The sequence below is a fragment of the Cataglyphis hispanica genome, chromosome 14 (genome assembly GCF_021464435.1).
Source record: "Cataglyphis hispanica isolate Lineage 1 chromosome 14, ULB_Chis1_1.0, whole genome shotgun sequence".
Lineage (NCBI taxonomy): Eukaryota > Metazoa > Arthropoda > Insecta > Hymenoptera > Formicidae > Cataglyphis > Cataglyphis hispanica.
The window spans coordinates 6,231,705-6,245,565 of NC_065967.1; the positions used below are offsets into that span (position 1 = coordinate 6,231,705).

The window sequence follows — 13,861 nt, forward strand, 5'->3', positions numbered from 1 at the left end:
GAATAAACTTTTTGTTAGAACATTGCAAGCAGCATTTCTAATAATTTATTAGCTTGCATTTAAACCAGAGGGTTGATCATGTAACTTTTTCCCTAGGGCGGAAACGTGAAAAATTTTCCTTTGAAAAATTGAAATTAATGGTAAAATTTTTTACTTTTCACGTTTCCGCCCTAAGGAAAAAGTTACACGATCGATTCCTAGCACTTTGCATTGTGCGTCGCAAAAGCTTTAGGCCGGTATTACATCTATTGTACAACAAATTTTTTATTGATTGATTAGCATTTTGATTAGTTAATTTTTAAAGATTTAAGATAATTATTATTATACAATAAAATAAATGAAATAAATAGAATTCTGGACAACAATATTCTGCGCAGACGCTCGATGCTGTCATGTAAAGCCGCCTTTAGACGCGAGCGACGCATGCGTGGTGCATTTACACCTCCATTTGGAAATATATATATTTGGGAATATACTTGTGGAATGGAGAGCTACCGAGCGAACGGTGAGGAGAGCAACGTGATTTCTCCTTTTGATCGATCTGCGTGGCGTGTGTTGTAAAAATATAAAATAGAAGAAAAAAAAAGAATTTGTCGATATTCTCGCATGTCCGACTATTTGGAAGGCGAGAATTTCAACACAAGGTTATAAATTTCTTGTCGATCTGCTGGTGCTTTCGCGACTGCTTTCTGGGTTGACCCTTGATCTTTCGAAGCTTCTGATAAGGATTACCACCTGCCCGCACCACGTGTACGCATCGGCTCGCACACAACGCATCAATGATGACGAGTCGGCCGAGGAACTTTCTAAAGAAACCTATCGCGTTTGCGATTAGATCCGCCTGTAAACTCAGATGCCCAAGTGAAAAGGTCGAAGTGCATCGTAGAGTGCGTGTTGAGCGCGTGTAAGCGCTCCTGGGTGTAGTATACGAGAAATAGAAATACGCGGTCTCATGCGTCCCAAGAATGCGGTGCTCCATTATTATACCGACGATGCTACGATACTCTCCTACTTCTCGTTCCCGTAAGCTCGCGGAGTATCTATGAGGCCTCGGTCATTTATACATTACACATTGTGTACAATGTCAACGCAGTTAAGCATGCAAGATAAGAAAGATTTGGAGAAGTTCACGAAATATTTGGCGCTGAGAGCCGCCCAAATCATAGTGCAATCAAGGTCGGGCCAGAAAGTCAATACCACATGTAAACCGGACTCCTCCGCCGGCGATTGGGTAAAAGTAAAGTTTGCTCTAGTCCATACAATTTACTTGGTTTTTATCCCGCTGCTTTTCGTTCGTGTCTATTCGACCTATTTTCATTTTCAAACGATCAAAATTAGACTGTATTTTATGTAGAAATTACTCTTTTTAGAGCAAAACTGAAGTATTGAATTAAACCAAATAAATTGTATGGTCCACATGATCAACGCACACACACACATTCATATTTTTATTTCTTAGTACTTGAAAGAATCTAAATATATGTCTGTATTTGATTTTATATAGTTTAATCTGGCAATAAAAGAGCTACCGGAGGTCTCGGTTGATGCTAAGAGAGCGTTGTGCGGAGAAATAGTTAGTTCATCTGTACCTCTCTGTATAGAAATTTCTCTGAAAACGATAGAGGGTGACAAGATGGTTCTAGAGACTTGGAGTCTTGGTGTTTTGCCAGAGCAAAGTGATCCAACTGTGCGAGTAACATATACTGTGTATAACAGAATGGGAATTTTGTTAAAATCCTTGCTCTCTGTGTCAAGAACTGCGCCAGCTTACAAACTAAGCAGGCGTCAAGGGCCTGATTCTTATACTATGTGCTACCGAATATACATGGGAGAGCCTCAGTTACACAATTTAGGTATAATTTATTTATTAAATTAGATATTTTTTAAGAATTTTTTTTTATATATTGTTTAAATGTCATTTCTGTTTTATAACAGGTGATAATTATAAACATATGAGAGTGGGTCAATTGTGTACTCCAGTAGGTACCATACATTTGTCAGTCTCTTACAGAACAAAAATGACCATATCACCCACTCACAAGGAACGAGATTCTATTATGCTTAAGAGCGATCATTTTCATTCAGATTTAAGTCCACGTCATGCACGATATCAGCAGAGGTCAGTAACAAATAATAAAATTAATAAAATGTCTAATATTGTAACAAAGCTTGCATTAAAAATATTTAATTAAGAAATGTGTATTTTATATATATATATATATATATATATATATGTGTGTATATAAATCAAATATGTAGTGAGGAAACATCAAAGTCCCTCAGTGATACTATCAAAGTTGGTGCATTTGTGATAAACAAACCTGTAATTGTTAACGAGGAGGATCTTGTGATACCAGACGTACCATTCAGTTCCTTATTGACACCAAAACAAACGTCACCTCCTCCAGTATCACTAATGAATCCTCCAAATACAAAGACTGCAACGGCAACTGATAGCAACAACGGAAATAACGAAAAACTCAATAATGATAATACGACTTCAAAATGCGCCTCCCAAAACGGATCTAGAAGGAGTAGTTGTTCAATGACTAGTGCCAACGATGATTTTATTATGGTAGATTTGGTAATTGATGCTCCTAATCCGAACACGATATCACAATTCATTGTATCATATCTCACAGTTAAAATAATTTGCCTAATATAGGTACACAAAAATATTTCGCCTAATTACTTACAAATATTTAGCAATTTGAAATTAAAGTTTAAAGAATACCATCTGGATATCATATGTGTGTGTGTATATATATATATATATATATATATATATATATATATATATATATATATGTATGTATATATATAAAGCTGGAAGTTTATATAATACTATTATAATACTAATAATGGTATAATATATTCATGAAATTAATATATATATATATATATACACATTATATTTATATACATTTGTATGCAATTAACCGGTGAAATACTTTTAGAAAGCCTTATATTTTGGGCAAATTTCATACTGTATACATGCACGAAATAAACTTTAAATATTATTGTTGCAGAAAACACCTTTTGCCGTCACGAATACTAATAGCGATGTAGGAGCGTTTTATCGTGATTGTCAAAGTGCCCCGCAATTACAAGCTTTCATGGAAGAAAGAACGCTTGCGGAGCAATTGGGAGATCTTACTAAACAATTGGAAACATTTGAAACCAATATGCATCATTACGAAGATATTTTGTCGTCATTGTGTCAAACTGAAAATAATAATTAAGGTTGAACTCTGCTACTAGCTGAAAAACATAAATTGTATACAACTTTATTGTATGCATATCTATTATGTTAAGATGGGTATATATTAAGTAAATGAACAATGCGAATATTTAGATTCATATTATTTACTCGCTTTTTTTTCTCATTGAATTAGATTCGTTGTTATGTAAAAAATATTGGATATAATAATTCCTGCGCGTTTTATTTAATAAAATAATGTATGAATTCAAAACAAACAGTGGGAAAAAGTCAATATGTAATAATATTCACACTATGCACGAACTTTTTTTGAAGTCTCATCTTACAAATGAATTAATGCAGATCACTGGCCAATGTTTTGCTTGCATTTGTCACAGGAAATATACTCCAAATTTTAATGACAGTTTGCATTCACCGTTTCTTTACTTAATGTATATCCCATCTTTAGATATTGAAGCCTTTTTAATTGCCTTTGTCGTTTATACATGAAATGGTTGAAATCATTGGAAAACTTCTGTTTTTTATATTAAATAATTTTGGAAAATTCTATATAAATATGTTAATATACAATGTAGTATACATGTATCAAAGATTTATGAAGTTTGGGGAAGCACATTAATTCTTTGATATTCTCTGAGTAAAACTGCTCACTCAAGTGTTTTGCTACATATTATTGCAGAAACTACATAATATAATTAATAAAAACAAACTAGTTGTGATAATTGATTACTTAATATAATTTATTGCTTGTATATAAATGTAAATTGCGCACTTGAATATTATAAGATTAATTGATAAATATAAGTTGACTATGAAAAAATGCATTTTACTAATTTATTATCCTATTACACAGTAAAACTGTTCCAATAATGATATATTTATAAAAGACAATTTTAATTTTTTTTTTAAATAATTACGAGAGATACATCAGTTAAATTCGAAATGTGTATGTGAAAGACACACTCTACATACACATAAAAAGAATCTCGTATACATATATGATGCATCCTCTTCTCTCATTTTAACTTCATTCTCCTTCTTTCTCTCTCTTCTCCCTCTCTCATTCATTTTCTTCTTTTTCTCGCTCACTAGATCTCTCTTGTTCTTTACAAAGCTGAATGTAGTGCTTGACGGCGCAAGATCCAAGACAAGTCACCATCTTGTAAACGAGAAGATATAGTTGCTAGTGATAGTGATTGGTGACCGGTGACAAATTTTTACACTTTTGAAGGTCAAAAGCGCGGCTTACTTAAATTACAAAAATGAAACCCAAGACGGATTTAATAACCGAACCTGCGTGGAATGAACTGCAACAATATTTTAACAGCAATGGCTCGAAGATTAACATATATAATATGTTTCAGCAAGATCCTAAACGTTTCGAAAAATTTAGGTATGTCACTCCATCTTAAATGTGACCTTGAGATGACCCTGTAAAAAGTATTCATTTTAAGGCAAAAGATTATTTTATATGTATATATTTGATAAAATTGATCTATTATACATAAAATCACTTTTATGTGTTAAAAAAAAGAAATTTTGTAAATTTTTTATTAAATATGGAAAATTGGATTGGAAATTGGCCAATATTAAAAAAATATTTTATATTTTATAATTTTAAATGTTGTTTTACGCTACTGCAAAATAAATTTAGATTAAATGAGTACTCATAGTGCTTTTTTGTTGAAATCAGCTTGGAACTCCCTACTCCGCAAGATGGGCCAATTTTGTTAGATTATTCCAAGAACAGGATTAATGAAGAAGTACTTAGATTATTATTCAACTTGGTATGAAAGTTATAAATATGTATATATACTTGTATAAAATTATATGGAGTATTTTTAAATATTTAATTTCTATATATTGTATCACTCTACAGGCTCGTGCACGGGAAGTAGAAGCTGCAAGAAATGCTATGTTTACAGGTGAAAAGATCAATTTCACAGAGAATAGAGCAGTTCTGCACATTGCTTTGCGTAACAGAGACTATACACCGATATTAGTAGATGGAAAGGACGTGATGCCTGATGTTAATGCAGTGTTGGAACATATGAAAAATTTCACGAATGAGGTAAGATTTGTTTTATCTGTACATATATATATATATATATATATATATATATATATATATATATATATATCTTATATATACATAATGTGTTTATTTGCAGGTATTGACAAAAAAGTGGAAAGGATTTACAGATAAACCTATTGAAGATGTTGTTAATATTGGAATTGGTGGCTCTGATTTAGTAAGTTATATAAAACTTTTTCTGTTATACAAGTTTTCTTATTATATAGTTGGATATTTGTTTTTAAGATTTGATATTTATTTATATTTTCTTTTTAACAGGGTCCACTTATGGTTACCGAAGCTTTAAAAGCATATAGCATTGGACCCAGAGTTCACTTTGTTAGTAACATTGATGGCACTCATATAGTTGAAACTCTTAAGAAATTAAATCCAGAAACTACTTTATTTATAATAGCTTCCAAGACATTTACTACACAAGAAACTATAACAAATGCAACTACTGCCAAAACATGGCTTTTGAAAGCATTGAAAGGTGTAAGTGTGAATTAAAAATTGAAACACTAATTATATCTATATATCTATTTTATATTCTATATATTTTTTTCTTATAATATTAAATTATCTAGGAAGCTGCAGTAGCCCGTCATTTTGTAGCACTTTCGACAAACGGACAAAAAGTTAAAGAATTTGGTATTGATGTGAAAAATATGTTTGGCTTCTGGGATTGGGTTGGCGGACGTTATTCACTATGGTCAGCTATTGGCTTATCAATTTGTTTGTCAATTGGTTTTGATAATTTTGAAAAGCTTCTAAGTGGTGCACATTTTATGGATCAACATTTTTGCACAGCGCCATTGGAAAAAAACGTAGGTTTACTGAGTATAAATAGAATAGAATTCAAACTGTAGAGATTAATTGTGAAAGAAACAATGGTTTTAATATATATTTGAAAATTAGTAAGTTTTCTTTCTCTTAATAATCTTAAAAATTAAAAATTAAAATTAAAATTAAAAATTATTACAAATGATTTATTCCAAACTCTTTTCAGGCACCTGTCATATTAGCTTTGCTTGGCATATGGTATCACAACTTTTATAAGGCAGAAACACATGCATTGTTACCATATGATCAATATCTCCATAGATTTGCCGCTTATTTCCAACAAGGTGACATGGAAAGTAACGGGAAATATGTTACTCGTTCCGGAAAGACTGTAAATTATTCTACTGGTATGTCTTACGATATATATAACGAATGTAAATTGCACACTAATTTTAAAATCCGTTAATCTTAGGACCCATTGTATGGGGGGAACCAGGCACTAACGGACAACATGCATTTTATCAATTGTTACACCAGGGTACAAGACTTGTACCAGCAGATTTCATAATACCTGTTCAAACTCAAAATCAGGTGAATAACTTTTATTTATTATATAGACTATATATAGACTGCTATATATATATATATATATATATATATATATATATATATATATATATAGCATATATAGTAGCATATATATATATATATATATATATATATATATATATATATATATATATATAATCAATATTTTTGAAATAAAATATCACACTAAATTTACACATATATTTATCTCTTTAATTAATGTATGAGATAAATATATGTTATATGCATGATGCAAATTTTTGAATTTATTTTATTTAAAAAATATTGAGCTTTTTTTTAAATTTTTAAATTTTTTTAAAATTTTATATGGTTTCTGTTTTTAGGCTATCCGAATATCATTATATATCATCATATGTTTTCTCTTAAAAATTTTTATTTGTTTCAGATTCCTCCACACCATACGATTTTACTTGCTAACTTTTTAGCGCAAACTGAAGCTTTAATGAAAGGCAAAAATGAGAACGAAGCTCGAGCGGAGTTGCAAAAGTCAGGATTGAGCGCCGAAAAAGTAGATTCACTCTTACCACATAAGATATTTGAGGGAAATAAACCAACAAATAGCATTGTGGTAAAGAAATTAACACCTTTTGTTCTTGGTGCTTTGATTGGTAAATATACCATTGTTATTGATATATACAAATTGTTTGATAAATCATGGTAATTGATGATAGCTATATTTTATGAAAGAAACAAGTATCGATATATAGGAAAATTGATATTCATTACTTTCATAGTTAAAACTATTTTTCTTGAGAATTATACAAATCAGTTTTTTTCATAAAAGAAACTATTTTCTTATAATTTTACTATAAATTGTACTATGATTTACTGAATATTATTTTGTGTATCATAGTATACTCATGCACTTATATAGATAATTGCTGTAATTTTTTTATTTTTGTTCTCTCTTTTTAGCAATGTATGAACATAAAATTTTTGTGCAAGGCGTTATCTGGGATATTAATTCTTATGACCAATGGGGGTAAGAAAATATCTTTCCATGATTCATATTTTTTAATAATATATAGAAACGCTTTGTGCAATTCAAAAGAAATTAATAACGTTTTTACATACAGTGTGGAATTGGGAAAACAGTTAGCTAAAGCGATTGAACCAGAGCTGGCAACCGCAGAAACTATCACAACGCACGACTCGTCAACTAATGGCTTGATAGCATTCGCTAAACGTTATAAAGCCTAAATATTTATTTATTCAGTAACGTTCTGTTATAAAATATTTAAAATAGACACAATCAAATATAAATAGCTCTGTAGTTGCATTATTCATATCAGAGTCTATGTAGTTGATAAAAAAAGATTGTAAAAATCAGAAAATTATATAATTTAAGGTACTTTTGTTTATGATTCCTGATTCTTTTCCTATAATTTTGTGTTAATTAATCTTAATTCGTTATGATATAAAAAGAAATTTTATATGAAACTTTTTGCTAATATCACTTCAATATAGCTGTAGAAAAGAATTTTCATTATGAAAATGATTTGATCACACATTTAGCTTAATAAATTATGTTTAACATATGGTCTAACAATAAAATGTTATAGCGTCTTGAATATATAGATATAAATATTAGTTATAATCACATACAGAAGATGAATTTGTTTTTATAAGTTAGGTACTTTTCTTGAGATACTATATCTTGCCCACTTTTGACAAATTTTTTTTATTAATTTCTACATATATTATCGTCATGATATAGTGTTAATGCAGTATTCGCGAATAATATTTTGAATAACGAAAAATAAAATAAAAAAGACTCTATTTATTATTAGATCAAATTATTAAAATGAAAATAAAGCATATAAGTAAAAAAAATCGTTTCCAATTTTAAATTATAAATTTTATAATTCAAAATTATATGAGGTAATGAATTTAGAAAAATTATCAAATATATATATATAAAATGTATATCTGTAAGATAACAAATATATTATTAGAATTGAATCAAACAATTTAAAATAAAATATAATTTTCTAACAATTATTAATATTATGCTGTCATATCCATAAATATTTAATAACTGCTTGAGGAATTAACAAGTCATGATCAATATACATATAACAATTGTACGCTTATAGTTCGGCAATTCTGATATTTTGATCGTCCCGGTCAAAGGCTAAAAGAAAAAAAACAAGTCTTGATTACATTCGTAAAAAGAATTGCGTTGTACATAGGATATTAAATCTCAATAATCAATATATAAATAAGAATGAATTTAATCTGATGCTGATATACTATAGTATGGTCATTCAGTTAATTGAAAATGATATCCATAATAACATAATGACTGCAATCCAAGACTTTCTTGATCATTTTAAATTTATGCATTATTAATTTATTCTTATTGATCCCTGGGCGCTATATTATGTATATTTCTACATAATCACTGACTTTATATTCGCGTACTGATCTTCATCGCAAGTTATATTTTTTATTTCATTTTATGCTATGCATTATTTATGTTCGTTTGAGCCTTATTTCACTAGAAATTGGAATCGCATTCTGAATCATCATCTAAACTAATTAAATTGCGTAATAAATCATTCGAATTTCCTTGCTACTCAATGCTAAATAATAAACGAGCAGGAGTTTCGACGGTCGCATGATAAATGTTATCCAGTGAATATTCGACTTGCTCCAAACACGGTTCCATTTATAAAATGTCTTGTTTAATTTTGCCAACATTATTATTTTGTTAAATTTTTCTACCTGTTGGTTTGTTCTCGGCGTAACCGATATTTTTCTCGCCTTCATTTCTTCAGGAAGGTAAAGAGGGAATATAACACAAATCTCGAATTGAAATTTATTAGTACTCTTGGTATTAGACCAAAAAATTTGATGTCGCGTGCACAATATAATCAACTAGAAAAAATTATTTTCTATGAGGGCATACCATCCGCGTCTAGCTATTATTTACCCGAATTTTGCGAATTTTTAATAAGTTATGATTTACTTGAGAGCCTTACTAATTTCTTAATTTATACATTTGATATATGTAATATTTAGTTAATATAAAAGTAAAATTAATGTAATGTAATATAATGTAAGAATAATATAAGATAATTGCAAAAATAAATTATAAGATAATTTTAAGATTAAATAAAAAGTATGTATTATATTTTTGTTTGTATTTTTATCTTTTAAATTGTCACATGAAAATTCTAATAGTGTCATTTGCCGTTTTTCATTCTTGGCCTATCAATTTATATTCTATCAATGTATTCTATAATGTTGAAACGATGACGCAATTTGCGTTACCAAAATAACTCGACTTGGAAGCTTCTCGAAGCTTTGAATTGGCGCAAACAACTTTTTGCACCTATCGTTCGATGTCCTTATTTGGGATTATCGGGGATCTGAGGAGTCCTCCCGCGTAAAGCACACAACATTCCTGTTCGCGGCCTAAGACTAGTCGAGTTTTGAGCATTAAGCGGGTTAGACATGTTACGAAGTGCGAAATTAAGAGTGCGATTTGTAGGCGACATAGTTACGGTGCGAGTTCTCGAGATAAGACACGATAGTGGACCGCAAAGACAATTAAGACTTTAAAGACAATTGTCGGATAATTTGGACAGTGCGAGAATGAATAAAAGCGTGAGCGCGAGTGCACGGGAAAGACATTAGAGGTCCATCAGAGGTCTCATCGTAGGAGAGCTTGAATCCCATGAGCCATCCAACAATTTCAGAACATCCACCCGACTAGGTGATCAGAGAGGCGAGAACATTTTGATCCTTCGAGCCAGGTAATTGTGGGTGGTACTTGGATAATAGGGTAAGTAAAAATCAGTCATTACTTCTCAGTGCATGAAAAATATTAGTGATTGCATTCACCACGATAGGGTGGTGCAAGGACCTCCAGCCTCCACGCTTTCAAGACAGTGGATTGCATAAGCCGCGAGTCTCTGTCCATTAAAAAACCAATAATGAAATATAACGTTAAACAATGAAATGTAAAAAAGGCTATAAAATGTTGACCTTTATTTGAAGTTTCTTTATAATTTGTTTCCATAAATTGTTGATCTTTATGTTGCATTTGTAGCGCTGATTCTTTTTTCGAAAAAAAAAAAAAAAAAAATTGTTACGAATTAGAGATGTAAATTGATAGTAAAAATTGTATATAGAAATAATCTATAAAAAGTATTTTTTCCAATTATTTTTACAAAATTTATTTATATTTATTTTATTTTAAAATAATGTGCGGGATTATAATCAACTGAAAAGTAAAAAATTTTAAGAACAAATATATAAAATATAAAATTATAATAGCCTTTTTTTACATACTAGACTTTATCGCAGGAACAGACCGCTTATTTTCTATTAAAATTGTATTCGTATTTATCCTTTTTGGATATTTCTTTGGATATCTCTCTAAATATTTTTGTTTTAGAATATAACTATCTATCCGAATATCATCTATTAAAATAATATATAAATTTAGTAATAAATTATTTTTGTAAGCGATATAAATATTTTATTAATAGCAATAACTTTTATCTTGAAAACTTCTTTCTATGAAAAATAATCACCATAATCGAATGATTGCGACTCGTTGATATTAAAGGATGATGACTCGTGTTTAAGTTTCATATCTAAAAAAAGATCATGAAATTAAAAAAATCTTTCATCACTATTAATACATATTTTATACATGATACTAAAACAAAATAAAGGTGCGCTAAGCGCGCGAGCCATTTATTACAGCTAATAATTTAGAATTTTTGAAATTTATTATATATCTTAATAATCTTATTTATTATATATCTTAAATTTATAAAATTTATAAATAAATTAAATTTTATAATAATTCCTAGTTTTTTAAGATAAAATAAAGAATTATAGTAAATTCTAAGTTTTGATGTCACATTGTAACTTAATCTTGAAAGTATAAGAAATAATCTAATATATAAGGTGACACATAATTATATAATTTTTTTGTTTTTATAAAAAAATGTAATAATAAAAAGTTTTATTATAAATATATTTCAATTTTAAAATATTAAGGGCGTGCTACATACCTGTATACTCCTTCTTTAAATTAATGTATTACTCACAATTTTTCAATTTCTAATTTTCTTTTAACAATTTCGCCAAAACAGTTTCTGACTTATCACAGTATTTTCTCCCTTCGTTTTTTACAACTAATTTTTTTAAATCGAATTTCTACGTTCTTTAATATAAAAATCAATAATTATTTATAATATGATTTTAGTTGCATAGCAACGTTTTAAAATTATATTTGAAGTTATCAAGTTTGTTTTAATGATCAATATTCAAAAAATATATTTATATACAGTGTGTTTTATCATTGTATATATAATTTAAAATAATAATTCCAAACTATTTAGATCATCCAGAAAGCATATTGAAGATTAGAGAAAAAAATTTGAAGATAAGAGAAAGATTAAAGAAAAAAATATAAAATTTTTAATCAAAACAAAAACTTTAAAATTTTTACGATTTGATATTAATCCATTATTTAATTTGATTAAATATGCATATATTTTGGATAACATTTTTAAATAATATTTATATATAAATTTACGTTTAATGTTTAAAAATTAAATGTTTAATGATTAAATTTAATATTTAATATTTAATATATGTATATGTATATATACAGGGTGTCCGAAAATTCGCATAATATCCTTTAAGGAAAGGTAGAGGATGATATTCTGAACAAAAAAGTTCTGTATCATTTTTTTTATAACGTTTAATAAAAGAGTTATTATTGAATGAAGTCTGGCCTATCATCGCCGATCTTTAGCTGGACGCACGGTCAGTGAGCCGCGCGCCTGGTAGTGTGCGTGAGCGCTCAGATGTACGACGGCTCACCGATGTGCTGAAGATCGGTGATGATAGGTCAGACTTCACTCAACAATAACTCTTTTATTAAGCATTATAGAAAAAAATGATACAGAACTTTTCTCCAGAATAACACCCTTTATCTTTCCTTAAAAGGTGTTGCGCGAATTTTCGGACATATATATATATATATATATATATATATATATATATATATATATATATATATACATATATACAGGGTGTATCAAAACAAGTATAGTGTCTTTAAAGGATGTATTCCTGAATGAATTCTAAAACGATTTTTCCTTTACGAAAATTTGATCTGAAGCTTAGTTTTTAAATTATAAAAGGAAATAGTGAGCGAATTACGGGACAGGTACATATGGTAGGCAGGGGCGACGCAACTTACCATTCGATGCAGGCGCTTACGCGAGGTGCTTACTACAGCTGACTCGAGCGCTACAGCGTACTCATCCCACAAATCGCTCACTATTTCCTTTTATAATTTAAAAACTAAGCTTCAGACCAAATTTTCATAAAGCAAAAATGATCTTAGAAATCATTCAAGAATACGATCCTTTAAAAACGAACGATTGTTTTAAATCATCCCGTTACAGCATTCCCGTTACCGCACTCGATCAGCTGTTTGCTATACGCGATGAGTATGTGTGGTGTATGTGTGTCTATGTATGAGAACGTGTACGCGTATTACATACATTCTTCCAGTTTAACATGCTTTGTATGCACACGAAAGGTGGTCCGCGAATTATGGAACTCCCTGTATATGTATATATATGTATATATATATATATATATATATATATATATATATATACATTTAGGGTGTCCCATAATTCGCGGATTACCGGTTGTGCATATAAAGAATGTCAAAGTGAATAGGAAAATCTTTTACTATTTTACGATTTTCCTACTAATTATTGAGATATTTATTAAAAAAGATCGGCCAATCCACGCCTTATACTAGCGCGCGACGAGAAGAGACGTCCTACTGTAATATTAGGCGCGCAGTGAAGCGGTGAGAAGAGTGTTCTACACGCTCGTACATAGCCTTCATAAAGCGTCTCTTCCATTCGAATTTCTCATTAATTGCCATGAAAATCGCAAAACGGTAGAGAACTTTTCTATGCAGTTTAACATGCTTTATATGCACCCGAGAGGTGATCCGCGAATTATATATATATAATTAATTTATATGATTAATATAATTATATAAATAATTAATATAATTACATTAAATTATATTTTAATATTAAATCATATTAAATTATATTATATTATAAATTATATTTATAATATAATTTATAATTATATAATTTAAATTATATAATATT

At 29.2% G+C, this 13,861-nt stretch overlaps 3 protein-coding genes across 5 annotated transcripts in view; all 3 read left to right on the plus strand.

Moving 5' to 3' along the window:
* Positions 1-471: 471 nt before the first annotated feature.
* LOC126854796 (autophagy-related protein 13 homolog) lies at positions 472-4,053 on the plus strand. 3 transcript variants are annotated; one of them, XM_050601868.1, is made up of 5 exons: positions 472-1,237; positions 1,505-1,853; positions 1,936-2,119; positions 2,260-2,584; positions 3,030-4,053. In XM_050601868.1, exons 1-5 carry the CDS (start codon positions 1,043-1,045, stop codon positions 3,240-3,242), a joined length of 1,266 nt encoding a protein of 421 aa, XP_050457825.1. In that variant the 5' UTR covers positions 472-1,042; the 3' UTR covers positions 3,243-4,053. The 3 variants fall into 3 exon arrangements, with proteins under 3 accessions (XP_050457825.1, XP_050457827.1, XP_050457826.1); XM_050601870.1 differs by having other exon boundaries at positions 2,260-2,575; XM_050601869.1 differs by having other exon boundaries at positions 472-1,231.
* Positions 4,054-4,328: 275 nt separating this feature from the next.
* On the plus strand, positions 4,329-8,037 carry LOC126854787 (glucose-6-phosphate isomerase). The gene is made up of 11 exons (XM_050601847.1): positions 4,329-4,613; positions 4,914-5,007; positions 5,100-5,291; positions 5,392-5,472; positions 5,574-5,789; positions 5,882-6,121; positions 6,304-6,484; positions 6,550-6,668; positions 7,072-7,294; positions 7,602-7,668; positions 7,763-8,037. The coding sequence occupies exons 1-11, from the start codon at positions 4,483-4,485 to the stop codon at positions 7,884-7,886; spliced, it is 1,668 nt and encodes a 555-aa protein (XP_050457804.1). The 5' UTR covers positions 4,329-4,482; the 3' UTR covers positions 7,887-8,037.
* A 2,020-nt stretch (positions 8,038-10,057) lies between these two features.
* The window catches only part of LOC126854795 (acetylcholine receptor subunit alpha-type acr-16-like), a 138,210-nt gene continuing 134,406 nt past the window's right edge, over positions 10,058-13,861 (plus strand). The window contains exon 1 of the mRNA XM_050601867.1: positions 10,058-10,476. The gene's annotated coding sequence lies outside the window, so the exon portion shown is untranslated. The remainder of the gene's footprint in view (positions 10,477-13,861) is intronic.

Excerpts from the sequence above, each read along its gene's own strand:
- LOC126854796 (XM_050601868.1), top strand. The coding sequence starts at position 1,043 with ATGAGGCCTCGGTCATTTATACATTACACATTGTGTACAATGTCAACG. Across the intron at positions 1,238-1,504 it reads CCGCCGGCGATTGGGTAAAA|TTTAATCTGGCAATAAAAGA; the intron begins GTAAAGTTTGCT and ends GATTTTATATAG. Across the intron at positions 1,854-1,935 it reads GCCTCAGTTACACAATTTAG|GTGATAATTATAAACATATG; the intron begins GTATAATTTATT and ends GTTTTATAACAG.
- LOC126854787 (XM_050601847.1), top strand. The coding sequence starts at position 4,483 with ATGAAACCCAAGACGGATTTAATAACCGAACCTGCGTGGAATGAACTG. Across the intron at positions 5,008-5,099 it reads TTAGATTATTATTCAACTTG|GCTCGTGCACGGGAAGTAGA; the intron begins GTATGAAAGTTA and ends ATCACTCTACAG. Across the intron at positions 7,295-7,601 it reads TGTTCTTGGTGCTTTGATTG|CAATGTATGAACATAAAATT; the intron begins GTAAATATACCA and ends CTCTCTTTTTAG.